Raw genomic sequence first — 22,905 nt, 5'->3', positions numbered from 1 at the left:
CAGTTACAACTGGACTCCACTATTGTAGAAGCTCTTTGTAAAGTGTTCCTCTGTTTCCTGGACATATGTCTGTGCTATTTTAATGACCTTTAAAATCTAATGGCTTAAAATTGTGGAGCAGACATACATAGAAGAAGGGGTAATATCAATGCAATACACTAATCAAATTTTACTTCTAGTGGAACTGCAGTTTTCAGTGGTAACAAGGCATGCTTGAGCAATCAAAGGCAACTTTAGATTAATGGGCCTTGTGGAAAGAAGGCCTTTAATTCCCTCTTGAGATAGGAACATGAGTGTTCACTCTCAGTTCAGTCCCTTTTCCCAAATGCACTAGTGATTGGCACTTCTCTTCCAACATACTCTTATATAGGACCTTCTGCTGTTTATAGTTATACCATCCTGATGGATGCCTGGCCTTATCCATACTGAGTTTTTTTAAAGTACAAGGGCAGTCATTTTTTTACATTAGTTTGATGAAAAAATTGCTAGTTTTGGTGGTCCATGTGTTACTTCAAATTCAATCGCTTCACTTGGAATGTTTGTACGTCTATGTCTATGCTGAAAACATTCAAAAGTTCCAACGCACTGTATAGTACATATACTAAGGACAATAGTTGTAATTGTATGCCACTAGGGAATTTATATGTGAATGAGTGAAAACACTTCCTGTGACAGAAAACAAGAGTTTCATATTCCCATTTTGTTGTTGTTGGTCTGTCACTTTGAATCCTGTGGTGGGAAATAACTTCATCGTTTCTCTTTAGTCCTGTAATTGTGAGTCAAAAAATCGTTTTTAAAGAACTTAGGGACAGATTTATGAAGCCACTTAGCAGTTACAAGCTCTTCAATTCCCTAATTCATTATGTTTGCCACTGCTAAATGCCCTTTTGTAATGCTCTAAACCTATTTTACATTGCAGCTATAGCTTAGCAAATTGCAAAATGGGTTAAGAAGGATATAAGATATGGCTACTTGGAAGGGGCATGTTTTGGGTATCCAGTCCAAATAGCGATTCGTTATGGTAAGTTTTAGGGTTTTGCAACTGTAATCCATTCACAAAATATTGACATTTTACTGGCTTCCAACACGAGGTAGCAAGCTATTCGCAAAAGGGAAAGAGTTCCTTTGGAATCCCTTCCACTTTTTGAATGCAAAAGAAAATGTTGTTGAGGAGTAGGCAGTGTCTACTATGGAACAAACTTTAAAAAATGATTAAGCTTTTTTTTTAATGCATTCCCATTTTCTTTAACCCCTCCCCTGCTGGTGACGGAACCACTCCGTCATCAGCCGCGGTCGCGCTGTGCTGATGACGGAGCAGTTCCGTCACGGCCCGCTCGGAACGCCTGCGCGGCACTGATTCCGCGCCTGCGCAGAACGTTCTATTGAGCGGGCGGGGCCGTGACGGAACCGCTCCGTCATGAACACAGCGCAACCGCGGCTGGTGACGGAGCGGTTCCGTCACGAGCATGCGCCCGCCGCGCGGCCGCCCGCCCCCTTAGCACTGCGGCGGAATAGCCGCCGCAGTGAAGGGGTTAAGGAAAAAGGGCCGCAATTAGAGCAATTTATTTTGAACCAATCACAGGCATGGTGGTCTGCTGACCTCGGCAGGTCACCCTTCCTGTTTTGCCCACCAATTTTACAAAATTGTGATTTTTTTGATCCATGAATATTGATGAGGTAGGTCAGAATGTGAGCCACCGTGATTTGGAATTTTGTGAACCAACAAATGAATTTGTGGGCCACTTCACAAACTTCAACACTGGTTACAAAAATACTGTCACAATTTGAGAACAGAATTTTGCGACCACTGTTTCATACATCTAACTGTTAATGTTGTAGATTGGGAGTGCGTATCGTTCATAATCAACCTTGTAATCATAAATAAATAAGTACATTCTTTATAACGTTTAACTGCTGAAATTGCTAAATAAATCTTACTTCTTCATACGGGTGATCACGAGTAGGCCTTTCTTCTGGAAACGAGAGGTCAAGAAAATCAACCAAATAGTTTAACCCTCCAGGCAACGGATTGAAGTCTTCATCGGTCTCAATCATCTGTCCGAAAAGGAAATGAAAATCTCATTGATTGAGGTGCCCTCATATGCATGCTTAAGTACATTGCATAATTCATACTGTAGTATTATATATACTACAATGTTCTCAATGCATTATTCCAAAATTTCCTAATATTGTGATGTTTCTCTATCTTCTTCGTGGTTTTTGGTTCTTGTTAGTAGTGCTAACAAAATAAAATATTTTTGGTGGCTTGCTACTGCATCGTGGAAAAATATGAGATTTTAGGATTCCTGAACCTAAAGAAGGGGAAAACATACTGAGATTTTTAATTACATTTTTATCGAAGATTGTGAATGTAGCTTTCCTGCTCACTGTTAAATTTCAGAGGACACATAAACTTCACTAGAGAAAGTGGCTGATCCATAATCGGCCAGACTTATCATAGTCTGTCTACTGGGCCACCATCAGGCATGTCTGATACTTCAAGGATACAAAAAACATGGCTCATACATATACAACTAGCATAAGATATAATTTGCAGTGAATTTCTCATATGAAACAAACCTCATCTGCAAGAAATTCCTAGAGCTGAGAACCTCACTCAAGAATAAGGACGTAAGATATGACTTATTGGATATTGCAAAGATGCTGATATCAATAAATGGGTAGAGCTGTGATAGGCATGAAGGCTACCCCACATAATCCTCGCCTGCTGACTGAGTCTGCTCGGATTGTCTCCTGTGCCTCCCGAGACCCGGGACCAACGCAACTCTTCGCCAGACCCGCTCCGCGGGTCTCGCTTCATCTGGTCATCTGTGGGGGTTTGTGGCAGCAGACAGGGCTGCGAGCGAGACGGCAGGGACTCCAACTACCAGGAGTCCCTACGAGGCCAATTGCTGTCACCTGGCCCGCTCTCCCTGTAGCCACGCCCGCTCTGCTTACGTTTAAATCCAGTGCTACAACCGGGTACGCGGAACGCGCGCGGAACGGCGCCGGGCGAAGCCCGGGCCAAGGGCTGGCCCATTTGTGCCCGTTCGTGACCTGAAGTGACCGGACCGGGCCACCCCTCTTACTTCTGCTGTAATCCACCTGCATGCCCTCAGGCCCACATGGCTACTCGTGAAACCCGGAGTAAGTCCTTGCTAGCAGGTGGCTCTATAGCTGGAGGTATGGATAAATTTCTCATTAGGGCTAATAATATTATTGATACTGAAATTAACCTCCTTGAAAAGCGATTGTTCAAAGAACTGTCGTCCATCAAGAGATCTTCCTTGGGGATAATTGCCCATGTCAGTCACCTGTAAGATCATTAGATGCCGCTACTAACATAGAGGATGCTCACCTCCTTCCTTTGGAAGTTGACAATCAGACTTCTGTGGAACCTGACTCTATTGTGCACGACATTCCTCCCGAGTCCAATTTACAAACGGAAACTAATAATGTGTCCATTGCCTCTGTATCCGAAGTTATTTCTGATAATTCTCAACCACAGGGGGTGAAACTAGGGGCTACTGCTAAAAGGAAAAGATCATATAATAAGAAAGTGGGCAGGAAATCTAAAGCAGCTAAGACCCAACATGATCCTATTTCACCCCCTATGATAACATATCCTATAGCCCCTATTACTAACGGAATATCTACTGAAAACCTGGCCACCTTATTTAAATCAATCTTGTTTCCGCTAGAAGCCAAAATGGAAAAGATCGAACTTAGGCTGACTAACATTGTTAGAACTACTGCTTCCCTCTTAGCTATTGTTAACAAATCTAGTAGCCCCAATACCCTGCAGACTATTTCTACCCTTCCTGTTACCCAACAAGGTTATACAACTCAACATTCTACCGGCCCTCCTAAGGGACCTCCCTTATTACAGGACCCACTTCAATGTAATAATGCTCCTCCACAGTTACCCCTTGAACCCCAACCCAGTAACCCCTGTCAAACAGGACCCTTGATCGATGGAACAGTAGGCTCTCCAACTATAGTCTCTAGACCTCGTAGACCCCGCCTGCCTGATCTCCCCCCCGAAGCAAACCGTTATATGGTGGTTTTGGCTGGCGCCCCTGCCCTGGAATCAGGAGAAACTAAAAACCTTTAGCTCCCTGAAAAGTAAAGTTGTAAAATGGCTTAACTGGAATAGACCACTCCCGGCCCGACCCTGAGATATTCCCAAATTCAGTGGTAATTGCTAGAACAGCCTCTAGTGCACTATGGATCTCACTGGTAAAGACCAAGATATTGTCTGCATATAGGCCTATCTTTTTACTCCACCAATTATAATTAAAAGCTCGAATTTCTGCGTGGTCCCTGAGCCATCTAGCTAGTGGCTCGATGTATAAATCGAATAGCAGGGGGGACAAAGGACAACCCTGTCTTGTTCCCCTTAATATCTGAACTGGTTCTGTCAAAACTCCGTTTACTAAAGCCCTAGCAAGAGGTGCCGCATATATACCCTCAAGCATTTTACATATATTTGGACCCAGGTTAAGAGATTTGACCACTGTTTTTAAGAAGACCCAATTGACACGGTTGAAAGCTTTAGCGGCATCCAGTGCCATTACCGCTAAAGGGAGATTATACGTGGAGGCATAATCTATTGCCCCAATAAGATTGAATGTCAGTTCTTTAAGCATTCTCCCTTGGATAAAACCCTTTTGATCCTTGTGTACCACCAAGAAGATAACCCGGTTGAGCCTTTCTGCTATAATCTTTGCAAAAAGCTTATAGTCAACGTTTAAAAGTGACACTGGCCTATATGAATCAAAATTTTGGGGGGATTTACCAGGTTTCAAGATTACCGCTATGGTGGCCTCTTTCCAAGAGTCTGGAAAACCCGCTCTAGACATAAAAATATCATTAAACATATGTAACAAGATTGGACCCAAGGTATTCATCAAGGCCCTATAAACTTCATGAGGGTGACCATCCGGTCCCGGTGCCTTCCCTTTCTTTCCCCCACTTATAGCTTTCTCTAATTCCCCTATGCTGACCTCTCCATTCAAATGCCTAGTCTCCATTGGTAGCTGCTCATACTGATCTTGCGCTAGCCACCTCATCACTTCTTCTGGGGTGACCTCCAAATCCTCCTTATACACATCCACATAGTGTTTATAAAATGCAGCTACAATAGCCTGGTTGTCCGATAAAAGAGCCCCAGTATGTTCACACACCTAATCTCTATAATTGTGTTCCTGACTCGGTCACTCATAATTTTCCAAGCTAGTAACTTACTAGCCCCCTCCCCATACTCAAAATGCTCTAGGCGGCTTGTTTCCCATCGCTCCCTAATCTTTGTTTGAATAGTGGCTGACAAGGTTGTCTTCAATGACTCAATTTCAGTCAGCCTAGGATCCTGTTGTCCCCGGTCCTCTGCAGAAATCAGACCGGCCTCTATCCCCCGACTTTGTTCCTCTAAATCCCAGATCTTCTGATGGTATAATCTCCTTCTAGCTGCTGTGAGAGTACCTAGTCTACCTCTCAGATATGCTTTGTAGGAATCCCAGACTATTCCCCATGAGGAGGAACCCTTGCTGTTATGAAAGAACTCTACTGTCTCTAGTTTCAGTATGTTAATAGACTATAGGTCTAGCAAAATGGAACGATCTAATGCCCATCTAGACTGGAGTTTTTCCTCGCCCAGACTTATACAGAGAACTATGGATGAATGATCTGAAAGGTGTACACCAACATGATAGACATCTAAAACCAAGTCCATGAGCCTATTATCGTTTAAAAAATAATCAATCCTAGAATGATGTCTGTATTTTTTATTATGGAATGTGTAGCTTCTACAATGACCAGCTCTTTGCCGCCATATATCGCACAGAGCCAATTCTTTAATCATATGGTGTACCAGTGCCGACATTTTCGGATTCACCGCTGCTCTACTATTAGATGATCTATCCAATTTATGGTCAATCACAGCGTTGAAGTCCCCCACCATAATGGCCGGATCAGGAAAGTTTAGTAGCTCTGCGTATAAATCTTCAAGGGGACCCGTATTGTCTTGATTTGGGCCATAATAGCCAACTAAAGTGTACTTATGACCATGAATCCTTAACTTTGCTATCAACCACCTCCCTGAGACAGTTGAAATGTTGCCTTCCACCTTGATATCTATCCCCTTTTTTATCAAAATTGCAACCCCCTTGGTTACCACCACCTGCTTTGTTACAAATGCACTGGAGATCTATTTTTTTACTTTAAAAAAGTCACGACTCTCAACCTCTGTCAAGTGGGTCTCCTGCAAGATCATAATTTGTGCCCGACAGTCTCTCAGGTACTGCAGTATTCTTTCTCGTCTTGCCCTTCCCCGTAACCCATTCACATTCCAGGAAAGTATTCTTATCTCATTAAATACTCTCTTAGGCAGAATAAAGAGATTTCATACCGAATCAATCACTGGTTTGAGGCTAAAAAATTGATAAGGCAAATGGGGATTTTTTAATTTTTTTCATTGATGCTCCCCACCCTGGGCCCGCCAACAAAAAGAGAACTTCCCTCCCCCCGGAAAACCCTCCCCTGACTATCCAACATAGGAGACCCTATAGGAGTCCCTTCCCCCAGAGTTACACCAAGTATATATCCACGCATAACATTATAACTCCAAGAGAGAAGGAAAGCGAAGCAGGTTTAAATTTACATTGAAACTGATACAAAAGTTGTTTTGGCGACCATTTTCCCCTTTTTTTTCTCTTTCTCCTTGTTTTTTCCTAGACCTAATATTCTAAAGCTAACATTAAAGCTCCCCAAGATCTCCAAGAAATGTGCTTCTAATAGAGTGTGTTTCTTATATAGACCCTGACTGTAGACCCTCCAAAAACCTGTCCACTTCTTCAGTGAAGCGGAAGAAGTGCATCTTGCTATTAAGCATCACCTTTAGCATTGCTCGAAGTTTTAGCTGGACCGATGCACCTAGCTTCCTGTGAGGCTCAATTCTCTCACCTAGCTCCCATTGCCTGTTAGAAGTTTCGGTCGAGATATCCGATCTAATCTCGAATCTCACTCCATCAATCTCCATCCCCTTTTTTGACAGTGCACGCGGCAGAATCTTCTCCTTAAGGGAGTATGTCAAGAAGTTTACCAGGATCCTCCTAGTTTTAGCTCTATTTGGATTGGGCCTATAGTGGTCTCTGTGTACTCTCTGTATGTCCTTGCTTATCTTCTCCTTTGATTCATCAATAATTAGCTCTTTTTTGATTAGACGAGCAACAAAGGATTTGGGGCCAGATGTAGGAGACCAAATACCGGTCCGTAACGGCCGACTTCAGCTGTTACCGACCAGTATATGTGTTTTTTTAATGTAGAGGGCCTTTGATTTACAGAATCGGTAAATTTACCGATTCGGTATATTTACAGAATTGGTGAAATGCCGAATCAGTAAATTTACAGATTCTGTAAATCAATATGTAGGTGGCACAGTAAACAGTGCCACAGGCCCTTAAGAATTTGTTATTTACCACCCAATACTATTGGGTGGTAAATAACGAATTCCTGTGTACATGCACATCTGTGCATGTACACCTGTGCCATGTGGCACACATACCTGCCCTAAGGGCATGTATGTGTGTCACATGGCACACAAGCTAGAAACAGGGGTGCAACAGGGAGTCAAAGTGACACCCTGTCCCCCTTGGCAATTCGGTATTTTTACCTAATCGGTAATTACCGATTCGGTATTTGCCATTGATTCCTATGTAAATGTAAATGTGTTTCGATTTATATAGCGCACTTTAACCCAGGGGTGCCAAGGCGCTTGCTTAGGGAACCTGTCCTGGTATTCCCCTGTGAGATATCCCGGCCGGGTATCACAAGGTGAAAGCCAGGCATCCCGCCGCGAGGGGCCGTAGTGGAGATTAAGCAAGCTATTGCCCAGAGTCGCAGAGTGTGACCCCGTGAGTCGAGTAGGCACCGGAGCGAGAATTGGTGACTCCATGGAATTTTTGAGCCCGAGACCCGCCGAGGCGGGGAATCGAACCCTGGTCCACGGCCGATCTCAGCTTCCGGGTCTGCCGCCTCTAACCACTGAGCCACGCTTCTCCACCAGCCCTTCCTCAGGGGACAGCTGGAACGATTACATCCGTGGTTGGTTGTTACGCCAAATAAGATAGCCGATATGTGATAAGCCTCTATTCAACGCGGTGACTAGGAACCCCGAGTGTACTGGGCCCCGGTGATTTTAAAGTCGGCCGACTTTAAAATCACCGGGACCCAGTACACTAGGGGTTCCTAGTCACCGCGTTGAATAGAGGCTTATCACATATCGGCTATCTTATTTGGCGTAACAACCAACCACGGATGTAATCATTCCAGCTGTCCCCTGAGGAAGGGCTAGTCATCTGCCCGAAATGCATTGGGAGGATTAATTGCTGGATGACCCTTTAAGTTGGATGATGTATACGTTTCTTCAAAACATTGATGAACTGTTGAATTGATGTGAATTAAACAATCATGGAACCTCTCTGAGCATTGGATTTAACATTTGTATTTAATCAGATGAACTGCTTATAAGACACTTCCTGTCTCTTTGCGCTGTGCACCAGGGAGCCTTCTTCCTAGTGGGGGGAGCTTTGTATTAATCTTCAAAAACTTCAAATTATTTCTTCTCTGAAAATTCTCTAGTCTTTCCAGTCTCTCCTGTTGCTCTCTATCTCTCTTTTTTAGAACCTCTAGTTCTGCCACATTGCCTTTGACTGTTTCTTTTAGTAGCTTAACTTCCCCTTCTAGAATCACAGTTCTCGGGCTTAGGTCATCAAATTTTTTTTCCAGATTATCACAGACACCTCTGATGTCCTTCTGATTACCCTCAGATATCTCGAAGCAGCTTTTTATTTCCATCGTAAGAGTTGTAATGAGATTAGCAATGGACATGTCCTCTTTGTCAAGAGTTTCTAAAGAAGAACACTGCTCCTTGCCGGTAACCTTAATTAAATTGTTGTTCTCCACACAAATTACAGACTCTTCCATCGGACCCGGAAGAGCCTCGTCGGGAGCAGATTCTATTGCCAAAACCTGGTAGCGATTTGGAGAGAGATCCTTTGACCAGTCCCCAATACTTGGGGTCTTTTCAGGGACAGGAGTCAAGCCAGAAGCGGAAACGGAGACCAAAGCCGAAACGGCGACTGAGGAGGATGCCGAGGGAGGAAACAACACGTTAACTCTACTGTCCCTACTATCGAGTGAGCCCTGATCAATCACTACATCCATCTTGGGATTACTCAATGTAATAGTCTTTGGTAGGATTTTAAAATAAGTTCTCAGTGAGGGAGTAACCTTAATTTTACGTTCAAGGCTTAATCTGTTGTTTGTTGATTTATTCCGTGCTGTTCTCCGTATCTCTGTGTCCTTAACCGCACCCTCCTTCGATGTCTTTACAGATTTTTGAGTGTGACTTACCCCCTGTATCCCTTTTATTTTAACTCTACAGTCAACTCTACCTGAGACAGCCGTTGCCTCTACCACCTCAAGTTTGTCAGCTTGAGCACTCCTCAACGTGTACCTGGACACTCCATAGCCCTCCTCATCTCCTCTCCCCAAACCCTTTCTCCTTCGTCTATTCAATTTAGCACTCATACAATTCAATTGAGTGAGACAAGAGGAGTTGGGGGAAACAGTAGTGATTATACAGTCTAAAGCTCCTACCTTATTCACCAATGTGCCCCTTTTCTCTGCCTTGAGAAGAGCTCTAGAGCCGTAGATACGCTGGCTGCTTTTACTACAGTTTTCTGTGCCTGTTTGAGTTTCTGCCTCCTAGGCGTACGTTTGAGGGCTGGGCTCAGAGAGACGCATGCTAGTGCTGCTCTGACTGTCTCCAACCCCCCCTCCCCCGGAAGGAGTTTCGTGAGGCGGTGCGTCTTCCCCTCCTTAGCTCCAGCGCCACGCAGAACAGTGGCTGACCCCCGGCCGTACTGCCACGCTGAAGAAAATGCCTTTGGGGGGAAGAAAAACTCTCGAAGAAACACTGGGGGGACAGTCCTGGTAAGTGCCTGCACCGTCTCTACTTCCCACAGTAAGGCAGACTCCACGACGTGAACGGGGAGATTGCCATTTCAAAGCACCGCACTGCTGGCTGCCGTCTCAGGGAGCGTATCCTATAAGGAGCATACCAGGTCTACCTCGAATTTCTCGTGTCCACAACCTGCCGTTTTCCCCTTCTCTATCCTTCTAATATTTGCGCCGCATAACTTTCATTGAATTTAGGAGAAAAATGCTCCTCTGGGTTCCGGACTCCCGCGACCTGCCCGCTATCTGGCTGCCATGTCCCTGCAGGAAGATCAGTTGATTTCATGGGAGGAATGTAACCGGATATCAGGTCAAAGAATATCAAGATTTAAATATCTCCAAGTTTTAAGCTGGTTTCAAGCTTCAAGTACAAAAGTTGGAGGATATAACGAATTCGAGGAGAAAGTTGTCTCCAGGCAGCTTCCAGCCAGGGAGATAGCACTCTGGTATTGGTTCATAGTGGATATGGAAGACGGGAACTTCAGCCTTCCTGATGATCTTTGGGGCGGAGACTTGCTGTCAACTATGCTTGAAGACCAATGGCAAGTATCTATGCGTACTTTATACAAAATAGTAAAGCCTGCACACCTGAGAAGGAATCATCTCTTCACCGTTCACAGGGCCTATTGGTCGCCTCGGAGGCTATCAAAGTTTGGTCGAGGAGGTGATATGGCGTGTCCAAAGTTCGGCAGCATGAGGGAAGACGATCTCCATATGTTTCTCCTCTGTCCTAAGATCCAGCCCTTTTGGACGGCCGTGAGTAAAGCGCTATCTGATTCCTTGATGATACAAGTTAAGGTAAGCGCTTTACTAGTTATTTTTGGATTGAAAGCACAAGTAATAAGAAGCATCTAAATCTGATATTCAATGCGATTTTACTGGCCCGTCGGGAATTCTCTAAACTGTGGGTTTTTCCGATTGCTGCAAGTTATGAAGGTTGGCTTTCATCTATAAGATATGTGGCAAAGCTGGACAGCGCAATTATGGGGCGCGGCAGACAGGAATTTTGGGCACCTATTTTGAACCGTTGAGAGCACTGGTATTTAGTGTAGGTGTCAAATGATTAAGCCTCTTTCAGCCTCGGCTGATAGTACCTTCCTTTATGGTGATTGTTTTATCTCTTCACCGGGTTGGTGTAAGTATTGGGCTCGGTACGGTGCGATTGGTGGCTCCAGGGCGCCCTACAGCTACTTCACCGTCAAGGACTCATGTCAGCAAATGAGGTTATGGACATTTCGGCTAGCGAGAAAAGAGAAATGGTACGATAGAGGCAAATGAGGACAAAAAAAACCAACTTATTTACTTCATTAATAGTGGAAGTACCTGTGGTTAATAATACTATCTGATACTTTCAAGTTTACATATTATTTGTAATGAGGCTCATTGTACTTCTGAATTTCAGATAATGATATGATAAGCTATAAAAATGAGCAACACGTGAGAAAGTGAGTAATTGAAGCTAATCAAACTCAATAAAGGCCATCTCAGGCATAGTAGTTTACTATCTATTTAGAGTGCCTAATTCCGTTATATTAGTTTGGTGAGAATTACATGAATTTAAATACTCCTGTCCTCACCAAGTGATGGATATAATGTACTTTAATTTGATTGCACAAATGTGCTGAGGAATGATATGAGGATAATCGTCAGTGGAGAAAAAAACAGGTTATTTCGTCTTCCAAACTTTAGTTTATTTATGTTGAGATGTTGAGGTAAATAGAGTGTTGCCTTTTATAAATAATACTTCAAATGGATGTAATTTTTAATATCCAAGCCTCTTTTTAACTAACTAGCAGCCCGTCCCGACGTTGCCCGGGTATGAATTGCTGCCGGCCAGTAGTATATTGTTTTGTAGGATTTCATTTTGATAGCATTTCTTATCTGTGACAGGCCTGTGAAACGCTCCGATTCACAGTGCACTGCTGATGCACTTAAGAGTGCGCGTTCAGTAGTGTGTGAAGTCGAGTTTCCCTACTTTATTTTTCCTTGCAATATTATATAGCGTGAACTCGACAACATGGCATGAGCACAATTTACATTACAGAAGAACACATTCATTTGTGGTAGGCACGGGGAGACAAAGCGATTTGCCTGGAATCACAGGATGTTGAGCTGATGCCGAGATTCGAACGTAGTTCCCCAGCTCTAAAGTTCGCAATTCTAGAACTTGTGGCGGGAGGTGTGTCTAAAAGTGTATGTCGGTGCTGGCCATCAATGAGAGAGACCTGTGCATTTTTCAAATGGGTGGTGAAAAAATATGAGTATGTTGCTGGGGATGTGGGCCGCCGTGCCACCAATGTACTTACCAGGGGAGAGTAAACACCCATTATTCCGCAACTTTCTTTCCGCATACCATCACTCCGCATACTTTCATTACTAAGTACCATGACTCCGCAATGCCATTATAACGCATGGCATTACATTTTATATGCTGTTATCACGCATACATTTACAACGAAATTCGTTGTAAATGCATGAATGGTAAAAGCATGTTTTTTTTTAATGTTTGGATAAGGTAAGTATGGGTATAGGGGTATATGTTTTGGGGTACTGAGGTATATGTTTTGGGGTGTTTGGGTATTTTAAGGGTTCAGATATAGTTTTGGGTTATGGGGTACAGGGGTAGTTTTAGGGTTTAGGGATAGGTATGGGTTTTGGGGTACAGGGGTATTTTTAGGGTTCAGATATAGTTTTGGGGTACAGGGGTAGTTTTAGGTTTAGTGATAGGTATGGGTTTTGGGGTACAGGGGTATTTTTAGGGTTCAGGGCTAGGTTTGGGTTTTGGGGTACAGGGGTATTTTTAGGGTTCAGGGCTAGGTTTGGGTTTTGGGGTACAGGGGTATTTTAAGGGTTCAGAGCTAGGTTTGGGTTTTGGGGTACAGGGGTATTTTTAGGGTTCAGGGCTATGTTTGGGTTTTGGGGTACAGGGTTATTTTTAGGGTTCAGGACTAGGTTTGGGTTTTGGGGTACAGGGGTATTTTTAGGGTTCAGGGGTAGGTTTGGGTTTTGGGGTACAGGGGTATTTTAAGGGTTCAGGGCTAGGTTTGGGTTTTTGGGGTACAGGGGTATTTTTAGGGTTTAGGGATAGGTTTGGGTTTTGGGGTATAGGGTATATTTATAGGATTAAGATGGGTTAGTGTTTAAGGGTGTTGGGGTATTTTAAGGAGTAAGGGTGGGTTATGATTATGGGGTGCAGGGGTATTTAAAGGGAGCGGGTGGGATTAGCACACAATATGAGACATAGCATGAAGGGCGGAACGTACCACACGCCCCCAGCGTTTGTCACGCCCCCAGCACATGCCCACAGCACAATGCAGACACGCCCACAGGGACTACTTTGCTGGCACGGTTCTTTTACCTTTTAAATGTATATGGTGGGCATCTGCATAGTCTATGTCCTTCTGCTGCAACTGCCCTTTCCACCACTGTATTGGGTGTTGTGATTGGTGCTGTGGTTCCTGAGATTACCCGTCTCAAAGATTTGGGCTCTCTCTTTATTATATTAGTATGGATGGCTATCAACTTCAGGTACATTTCTGTGAAAGCTACTTCTTATATAAAAATATAATTGCCATTTGGGATTTTAATATTTTCAATATTTAGCTGTCCACATTTAGAGAAGCGGATTCGTACAATCCAAAAAAGGAAAGGAGGTGGACAAGTATGATCACTACTGGTTAGGAGTAAATGGTTTTAACTCTACTTGCTTATATTGTGTATGTATTGTTTTATTATGTAAGATTTGGGTATTTATTCTTTCTTTAATTTCACCAAATGTATACATCTTTCCTTTGTTGTTGTTATATATAGCACTGAAGAAACGACAATGTAGTACTGTGAAACGTGTTAGCAGTTACTGAGCACATCTATACCATTAGTTAAGTCCTGGCAAGTTATACAGCATGGTACCTTGTGAATATAGACCCTGTGTCAACATAAACAAAAGGACTCTTGCTTAGAGTGATACAATTCTATTTATATTGTATTTTTCCAAATTGTTTTTATTCAGAAATGTTCTGATGGTGCATTACATGTTTTTTGGCTTGCATTTGGCCGTTTACATTATCAGCAGACACACATATTCGGATTTTTATCACAGATGCACGTTACTCTGCGTCTCACTACTGACTTATCTGTGAACATGTCGTTTCCGTTTTGGCCATGAGACGCTTTGTTTCGCAGGTTCTCATGAAGTCTTTTGGGTCATATAGAGCCTCCTTCTGGCTTTTTGAATTTCTTAAAAAGTTGGAGACCTGGCTCTTTGACAAGCCTCCTGCCCCCACCCTCTGGGCCAGGCTCCTACACCTGCCAGGCCGCAGAATACCCTCATAGGTGATTGTGCACTTTAAAAATGCACATATCATAACATAGCATAGTTTGTATTAGTAGTGAATTCTTTTGTCCATTGATGCAACAATATGTTGTACGTTTGTTGAATGTAACCTACCATGCTGGACTGTGGGTACATTATCATTCAGCCAGAACATTGTAGAATTTAACATTTATATTATGTGGTTAATAGTGCTATGATCTGGCATTCTTGATGGTTATTGAGTGTTTCCATTGTATGATTTGTAAGAAAACAGGGCTTTGTGCAGATATCCTCCTACGTTTTGCCCCTATTTGGACTACTAGAGCCTAGTTTTTAACTACGAACTTTTGAAGCCTGCTAGCTAGGCCCCAATGCCAGGAAGTCTGCTAACCAGGCCCCAGTGCCAGTGCTCTCTCCCACAAACTGTTATGTGTAAATTGGCACCCCCCATTGACCCCCCCCCCCTTTTAAGTCCCTAGTATATGGTATCGGTAGTACCCAGGGCATGGGTGGTGAAGGGGTCCCCAGGGCTTGCAGCACTATTTGTGCCACCCTGAGTGAGCCAAGTAATCCTCTGACAGCAGGCCTGTCATTGCAGACTGCAGGAACAGTGTAAACAGATCAATTTCGACTCTGACTCACGAAGTGTGGGAAAGTCAATGCATTGCTATTAAAACTTTTGCCAGTCAACCGAAAGGAAGGCCTCCTAAAGTCCAAGGGGCAGTGTGCATTATATTAAGAGTTTTGGACATATAAGTGCAAGCTTAAACCTTCCTATACTGGCCTTTTACCTTAAAGTACACTATGCGTGATAGACAGTCCATAGGATTACTATGGCTGGCACCCGGGCAAACCCGAGGTTGACAGCTCAATTGTGGTAGCGCCTAAATATGTCATGTTTGGTATCAACCAATGTGCCTACTCGCCCCTTACATGAATCTTGTGTTGAGGGCGATGTGGCATGCTTGCACCCAGATGGCTACCTCAGAGGTTGCCCTAGCTTCTGACAGGCAGGGTGATCACTCCCAGGAGTCAGGAACAAAGTCCTGGGTAGGAAGGAGGTTACTCCTCCTCCTTCCAAAGCAGGCTACTGTAGAGGCACATAAAGGCAGTGAGCTTCAAAGGCTACAACGCCTCTGATATTCATCAGGGCAGACTGCCAAAGGAGGAAGCAGCTCCCCCTTTGCCCCAGGCACATTTGCACCTTGGCAGGCAGGAAATTAGGTATGCAGGAGGTGTACAGCCCCAGAAGGCAAGCCACACCCCAGGCTGGCTGGTCTGTATAGCTACGGAATGACTCTGCCATTTTTAAAGGAGAGAGAAATAGTGGGTTCTGTGTAGAAAAGGTGGCCTACACCCCCGGATGTGGTCACCTCAGGGGCAGACTGGCTGCAGGTACTAGCAGCCAATTGGCTACATTCTCCCACACTCCTAACTCCCCTAGGGAAGCTAGGATTTAAGGGAGTGCCCTGACACCAGACCCTCAGTTTTAATCCCACCTGCATCAAAGAAGACAAAAAAGAGACCTGTGTCTGCGACATCAGTACTTGCACAAACCAAAGGAGAGATACTCTGCACAAGTGGCAACAGTCCAGGAACTGCATGAACGAGACTCTTCCTAGGGTCATATTTGACACCCCCAGACAGAGGGTCCCCTGAGAGAGCCAGAGCAACCTCAAATTTCCTTGAACTAGTGGCTCAAGTCCCCTGCAAACTGCAGGTAAATCAACGCTCCGGATCCAAGGAATCACTGGCCATTGGGCCCTCTGAGGGATCTCCCTAAGCAGATGGTCCAGTGCATTTCAGGAAATATAGTCCTGCCCTCCACAAAGTTTCAGGCAGTTACTGTGTTCCCCTGGACCTCCAGACATCAAAGAAGCTTGATGCTGAGCTTTCCACTGCCAAGGCTTGTTGGCCGCCAATCCAGCCAAAAATGCCTGCACTCGACGCTGCATCAAGGAACCCCCCACCACCTTCAACTGACCATGACTGTGGCCCTATTGTCGAGTTTGTGAAACCCATGTTGTCCTAGCACCGTTTAAGCAGCTAAAGCAGCACCCTTGTGGTTCCCATTCAGCACCTAAGACAGAGAGTACAACTCTGCACTAAGGGCCAGCTAAAATTTAACTGATTGCCATGGACTGATTAAGGGACCCGCATCACCTTAAACCCCAGTGGTTTCCATGCAACTCTACCTGCAAAGGACCTTTTTCACTACCACTTTTCCCCATTGACAGCACTGGAAATGTCCTGCATAACTGAATTGCTGAGATTTATGTTTTCTACTAAAATCCTGTAGGAGAACAATCCATAACTTTGGTCATTTCATCTGATCACATTTATTTTTGTGTCTAAATAAAATTAAAATTTGTACAAAAGTTAAACCTTACTACTTTTCAGTATTCACAAAGGCAAACTTAGACCAGAAGTCTATCTTTACATGTAGTAACTTAACCTTTGTGAATACAGAAAAGTAGTAAAATAAGACTTTTGGTCTAAGTTTACATTTGTGAATCGGGCCCTATGTTACTGTTCCATGAAAGATCTAACAGGTGGGCAATAGGGACAGGAGGCTATTGTCATGGATGGGCTAGCGGGAGGAAGCGGAATGAAGGGTTGGGGGAATCTGCATGGAGAACCAGGAGAGAGAGGCAACATCCTCATCACGGAGCAGTTTCTCCACCACTACGCTGGACTGTATGCATCCACATTGACCTGCACAGTGGAGGAGATACAGGCCTTCCTCTGAGATATCCTACTCCCTCACCTTCCAGACAGCGACAGCACAGCACTCGTTGCACTGCTAACAGTTGAGGAGATACAGGATGCGACTAAAGCACTGCAGTCTGGCAAGGCCCCTGGCCCTAATGGCCTTCTGATAGAGATTAATAAGTACATTGTTAGCATGATTTCCAGGCCACCTTATCCAGATGAACGATGCAGCACTGAAGGAGGGCTGTATGGCAGAGGAAACTTGCCTGCCATGATTGTAGTCATTACGAAAGTGGGGAAACCAGCATACCTATATAGCGCCTATTAGCGAATCTCGCTCTCCTAAAGGCTGAGGTCAAATCTTGGCCACAGTGCTGGCAAATCACGTAATATGAGTAATAACAGCCCTTGTTCATCTAAATCAATCTGTTTTTTTGCCTGGAAGGAGTACCAGGCTGAACCTCATGTGTCTATAAGGGAGTCTTTCGAGGATGGCCAATGTCTTAACGCCAGTGGTGGTTGTCTCCTTCGACACGTCCAATGCGGTTGTTCACTAGAGTGGCTCTATCTCTTTCAAGTCCTAGAGAAAAAGAGCATTTGACTGTGCTGCCTGCAATGGGTGAAATTACTCTATTATGATCCCCTGGCGTGCGTGAGAGTCAATTGTGAGTATTCCCCTACATTCTCGGCAAAGGGGGGCACTAGACTGGGCTGCCTGCTATCACCCATTCTATTTGCCCTATCAATCAAAACCTTGTTGTGTTGGGTGATATGGGATCGCTAATAAGTGGCTTGCAGGGGGATACAGATTGGATGGAGAAAATCTCACTGTAAGCAGGAGATATCCTATTGTATGTCTCCGGTCTAGAACTATCCATCTACCGGGTAATGCAAGTTATTTATATATTCAGGCAATATAGTGGATTTCACATTAACTGGTCAAAATCAGTCATTTATCCTCTGACGGCATGGAGCCCTACCCTGCCAATTTTGGGGACCTACTAACTTCTAAACATGGCTTTCGATACTTGGCACTTCACATTACTCGTTCCCCTGAGAACTTCCTCAGGGATAACTTCTTACGGCATACTAGAAAAATCCAAAAGGGATATTGAGTGCTGGTAAACACTACCACTCACATTGCTGGGAAGGGTGGCTCTATACAAAATAATTATCTTATCTAAATTCCTACATGTGCTGCGGAACACATTGTATCTCATCCCAGATAGTTTCTTCTGGAGTGTGGAGAATGTACTGAGACAGGTGCTGTGGAGATCCATCAGCCAAAGGATTGCTCTGACCAAGATATCTGAGTGTGGGATAGCCTTTCCAATTCTCGACCTTTCTGGGCCAGCCAACTAGTAGTAGTTAATGACTGGGTATTCATCGATCTACGTGTAACACCAGTGATAGAGATAGGGCACTAATTGGGCTGAGTGGACACTTAGTAGCCCTGTATGGGCAGAAAAACAGAGAACACTGGCCATCATATAGCAGGGTGGTCCTCCAGGCTTAGTACAGGACACTCCGTCAGATGGGATGGTCTGGGACTTTAACTGGCAAAACCCACTGAGCTATTCCAGGAGGCTGCCTGAGATACGAGGCCTCTCCAGTTTGCGGCAATGGGACCTCATTGGGATCAGCTATCTGGGAGATGTTTGGACGGGCAGCCATGAATGAGTTCTGGGTGGTGTGCGAGGGGGAGTTCTTCAGATACTTATGTCTCCGACATGCGTTAGCTAAGGTTATCCCATGGGGTGTCCAGATAGTGGAGGTAAAGCTATTTGAGGATAGAATTATGGACAAACCACTGAGGAGCAAGACAGTTTCTCTTTTAAAGAAAGCTCATGAATAATTTGCTGTATGTCCTAGAGGCATTGACGGTGCTATAGGACCAAGATCTCAGTGAACTCTCTGATGATGAGTGAACTGAGGCACTCATTGGACCTAGGGAGGCAGCGTTCAAGATGGTGTCAAATATTTTACATAGTCTATACTATACCAGAGTGCTGCTGGCCATGATTGGTAGGGACAAAAGTGATGCTTGGCTCACGATCTGTGGCCAGAAGGGAACATTTATGCATATACTGTTTGAGTGTCCCACTATACAGCCATACTGAAGGAGGGTGGTGTGGACCCTGGCAATGGACACAAGCTTAATGCTGCTCTATGAAGGGAGACTTTCTGTCCTGGGCATCTGGGGTGATACTGAGGGTACCAAATTTCAATGCCTGCTCTGTGGCCTGGGCCTAATAATAGGATGATGCAATGTGTCACAATTATTGGGCTCCTTAACACTACTGCACATGGAGAGAGGGTGCTCAGACTTAGACCTCCTCAACAGCACCTTTCCTGAAGTCGCCTTCCTCACCGAAACCTGGATGAACGCCACTTTAGGACCAGACCTTGCCATTTACGAAAGAAGAACCGCCCAGGGGGAGACATCGCCATCGCCTACAAGGCCAATCTTTATCTGAGCACCCACACTGATGGACCCACAGACCTGATGGAACACCTCCATTTTAAGTTACAGACCAACCCGTCCACCACCATCTGGGACACCCTCATCTACAGACTACCCCGACCCCATGCACCTTTCTCCAAATCAATCACCGACTAGCTCAGCACCGCCCTCAGCCTCCCACCGCCACATACGATGACACTACCACCGACTCCAACACCCGACACAACTGGATCACTGACTGTGCCAACACCATCGCCCCCTCAAGAAAACCACCAACCCTCTCGCCAAGAAAGTCAGCTGGTTCTCCACCGAACTCCAGGATTCCAGAAACACTTGCAAATGCCTCGAAAAGCTATGGAGGAACTCCAAAATCCCAGCAAATCTCAACAACTTCAAAACAGCCACCACCGCCCACCACAAACGCATCAGGTACTTAAGGATGAAAGCACTCCAGAACAGAATCTCCACCCAAGCACACAACATCAAGGAACTCTACAGGATCATCAAAGAATTCGCCCATCCCAACAGCGAGACTACCAACATCCCACCCTCCCAGGATCTCTGCGACAGACTTAGCTCCTTCTGCCACCAGAAAATTCAGACCATCTATGACAACAACCTCCACAAAGCACCCTCTCCCACCATTCCCAGCGCCACACAGCTGACCCTGGACAGCTGGACCGCCCTCAACATCGAAGACACCCTAAAGATTATGAAGACCACCCACTCTGGGCCCCCCACAGACCCCTGCCCCATCACATCTATCACAGAGCCGCAGACATCATTGCCTCTGAGTTTCAATGAATCATCAACCGCTCCTTCAAGACCGCCTTCTTCCCTGATGAGTGAAAACACACAGAGATCAACCGCTCCTGAAAACCCCCTCGGCGGACCCCGCTGATCTCCTTACTCCCATATCCGGCAAAAGTCATGGAAAAGCCATCAGCAGTCAACTTGTCGCCTGCTTAGAAGAAAACAACATCCTCGACTCCTCCCAATCAGGCTTCAGGAACAACCACAGCACCGAAACCACCATTCCCGCGGTGACAGACAACATCCGTGCCCTCCTTGACAGAGGAAAGACTGCGGCCCCCATCCTCCTGGACCTCTCTGCGGCCTTCAACACAGTCTCTCAACACACCCTAGCCCGCAGACTCCACAACGCAAGAATCTGGAACAAGGTCCTCGACTGGATCTGCTCATTCCTCTCTGGCAGACGTGTCAGACTCCCTCCTTTCCTCTTGGAACCCACACGGACCACCTGCGGAGTCCCACAAGGATCCTCCATCAACCCGACCCTGTTCAACATCCCACTCGTATCTATTGTCAGATCACACAGACTCATATCGTACGCAATTGACACCCAACTCAACCTTTCCTTATCCAACGAACCCAACAGCACCAAGGCAGCATTCTGGTAATTTTGTCTCTATATTGACCATTTGACTGTGTCCATCTATCTGTGTACTACAGCACAAGTGAGCGAGCCTGCACACTGGGGTATGCACTGCATGTCACTAGCTGTACCACAGTACTGTTTTTTGTTAACCAATAAAGAGAACTTTAAAAAATTAGTTTTAATATCAGTTAGTCATATAAACCAGCTGATGTAAGCTACAAAGACATACATTTCCCTATTCCAGAAAAGTTCATTGGCGATATTGCATATTTATTTTATTTTCACCCTGGGTGATTGTGCTTTTCTGTATTTTTACAGCATTGTTTGAATTGACGTTTTACTGTATTGTTTAGTTTGTCATAAATTAATAAATGTTATTAACGTATTATTTACGTTAGGTTGTAGAAGTGAAAATCTGATATGCTGTTCACAATTTTTTTTCAGGCAGAATTTACAAATGCATAATTATTTCCCCTGTAGAGGGTTTCTAACAGGAAATGTGCAGGGGCACAACGTATGCGCAAGATAAGCACATTTGTTAAAAATACAGGCCTAGATGTATCAAGCATTTTGCCATTCGTTAAGGCCAAAATTCGCAGAATTTCGGCCTTAACGAATCGCAAATGGACATTTTGCATCTTTTGGGATGTATGTGAAATTAGCAAAATAAGGAATCGCAAAAAATTGCGATTCCTTATTTCGCTTAAGCATTTAAGGAATCGCAATTTTACGATTCCTTAAATGCCATGTATGAAGGTTTTTTAATTTGCGAATTCAGGTTAAGGAATCGCAAATTAACACCTACTTGAGGTTCGTGTTAATTTGCGAAATCCTTTCAAAAACCAAAATTTGGCAATTTTGAGGGTGGCATGTGACACACATACATGCCCATAGGGCATGTATGTGCGCCATATGCACACACATGTAAGTTTCAGGGGTGCAGCAGGGTGTCCATGAGACACACCTGCACCCTTGCAATAGTTCTCAAATTGCGATTAGCAAATTGCGAATTCGCAATTTGAGAATTATTTCGCAATCATTCCTATGGGCCTCCTGGCCCATAGGAATGAATGGGAAATTATTCCTTATTTGCGAAATCGCAACTTGCGAATTCGCAAATTAGGAATAATAAGGAATCGCAAAAAAATAGCGATTTAAAACATACATCCCATTTTGCGATTTCTTAATAGCGATTCGGTAAAAATCGCTATTAAGAAATCGCAAATAGGAACGATGATACATCTAGGCCACAGTCAATTTGCAAAACAATAACGTTTTTAAGGGAATTCTTAGTGAAACAGAGTGGATCACCACTTTGTCAAAGGTTTACACCACTGCGGGACCACTACGGGACCACAGCTTGAATGCTATGGTTGCATGTAAAGTATGTGAAGCTAATTTGATTGTGGATTATAGTACTACATTTATGGTTTGTCATATCCTATCTTCTATGTGATAGTCAAGCGCAAATACCCCATGTGCCCTTTGGATTTCTAATCCTGGCACAGAGGTCAATTCCTTGGGGCAGATTTTCAAGCCCCGTGCGCCACTTTTACGTCATTTTTCCCATTGTAAATCTGCCCCTTTGAGTTTAGGGGTGAAAGCGGTAAGGATGGAAAGTGTATTGTTGTTCTCAATTTCTCATGTATTACTGAAAATAATATGCTCTCCTTTCTACTACTATTCTCCAGATTAACGTTCTTTTAGAGCAATTGTCATATGTATTGCGTCCATTTCTCGGAATTGAGTATCTTCACCTGCACAAATGCCAACTTGTCTTTCCTAATGTCTAGTCGTCGTTCCTCATGAACTGGACTGCGTTCTGGGGTTTTTGTGCTTAAATACACTGATCCTATTCCATACGCCGTTTGATATCTGTAAACTATTTCATTAGGGAGTCAAGAGTGACTTCCTGAATCTTTTGCAGATTGGGTTTTCACAGGATAGTATTGGAGGTTTTCCAAGGAGAGCTTCAGTAAGGAACATCTGTCTAGGAACACC

General features: G+C 44.4%; 1 protein-coding gene across 2 annotated transcripts in view; it reads right to left on the bottom strand.

The window, feature by feature from the left end:
- The window catches only part of LOC147722684 (cytidine monophosphate-N-acetylneuraminic acid hydroxylase-like), a 486,512-nt gene that overhangs the window by 66,952 nt on the left and 396,655 nt on the right, over positions 1-22,905 (bottom strand). For both annotated transcript variants that reach the window (XM_086965175.1, XM_086965174.1), the window contains exon 12: positions 1,939-2,055. In XM_086965175.1, coding sequence (XP_086821301.1) covers positions 1,939-2,055 — 117 coding nt within the window. The remainder of the gene's footprint in view (positions 1-1,938; positions 2,056-22,905) is intronic.

The sequence above is a fragment of the Lissotriton vulgaris genome, chromosome 4_1 (genome assembly GCF_964263255.1).
Source record: "Lissotriton vulgaris chromosome 4_1, aLisVul1.2, whole genome shotgun sequence".
Classification (NCBI taxonomy): domain Eukaryota; kingdom Metazoa; phylum Chordata; class Amphibia; order Caudata; family Salamandridae; genus Lissotriton; species Lissotriton vulgaris.
The sequence above is the reverse complement of the archived record's forward strand: the minus strand, read 5'-3'. Positions and strand labels throughout refer to the sequence as shown.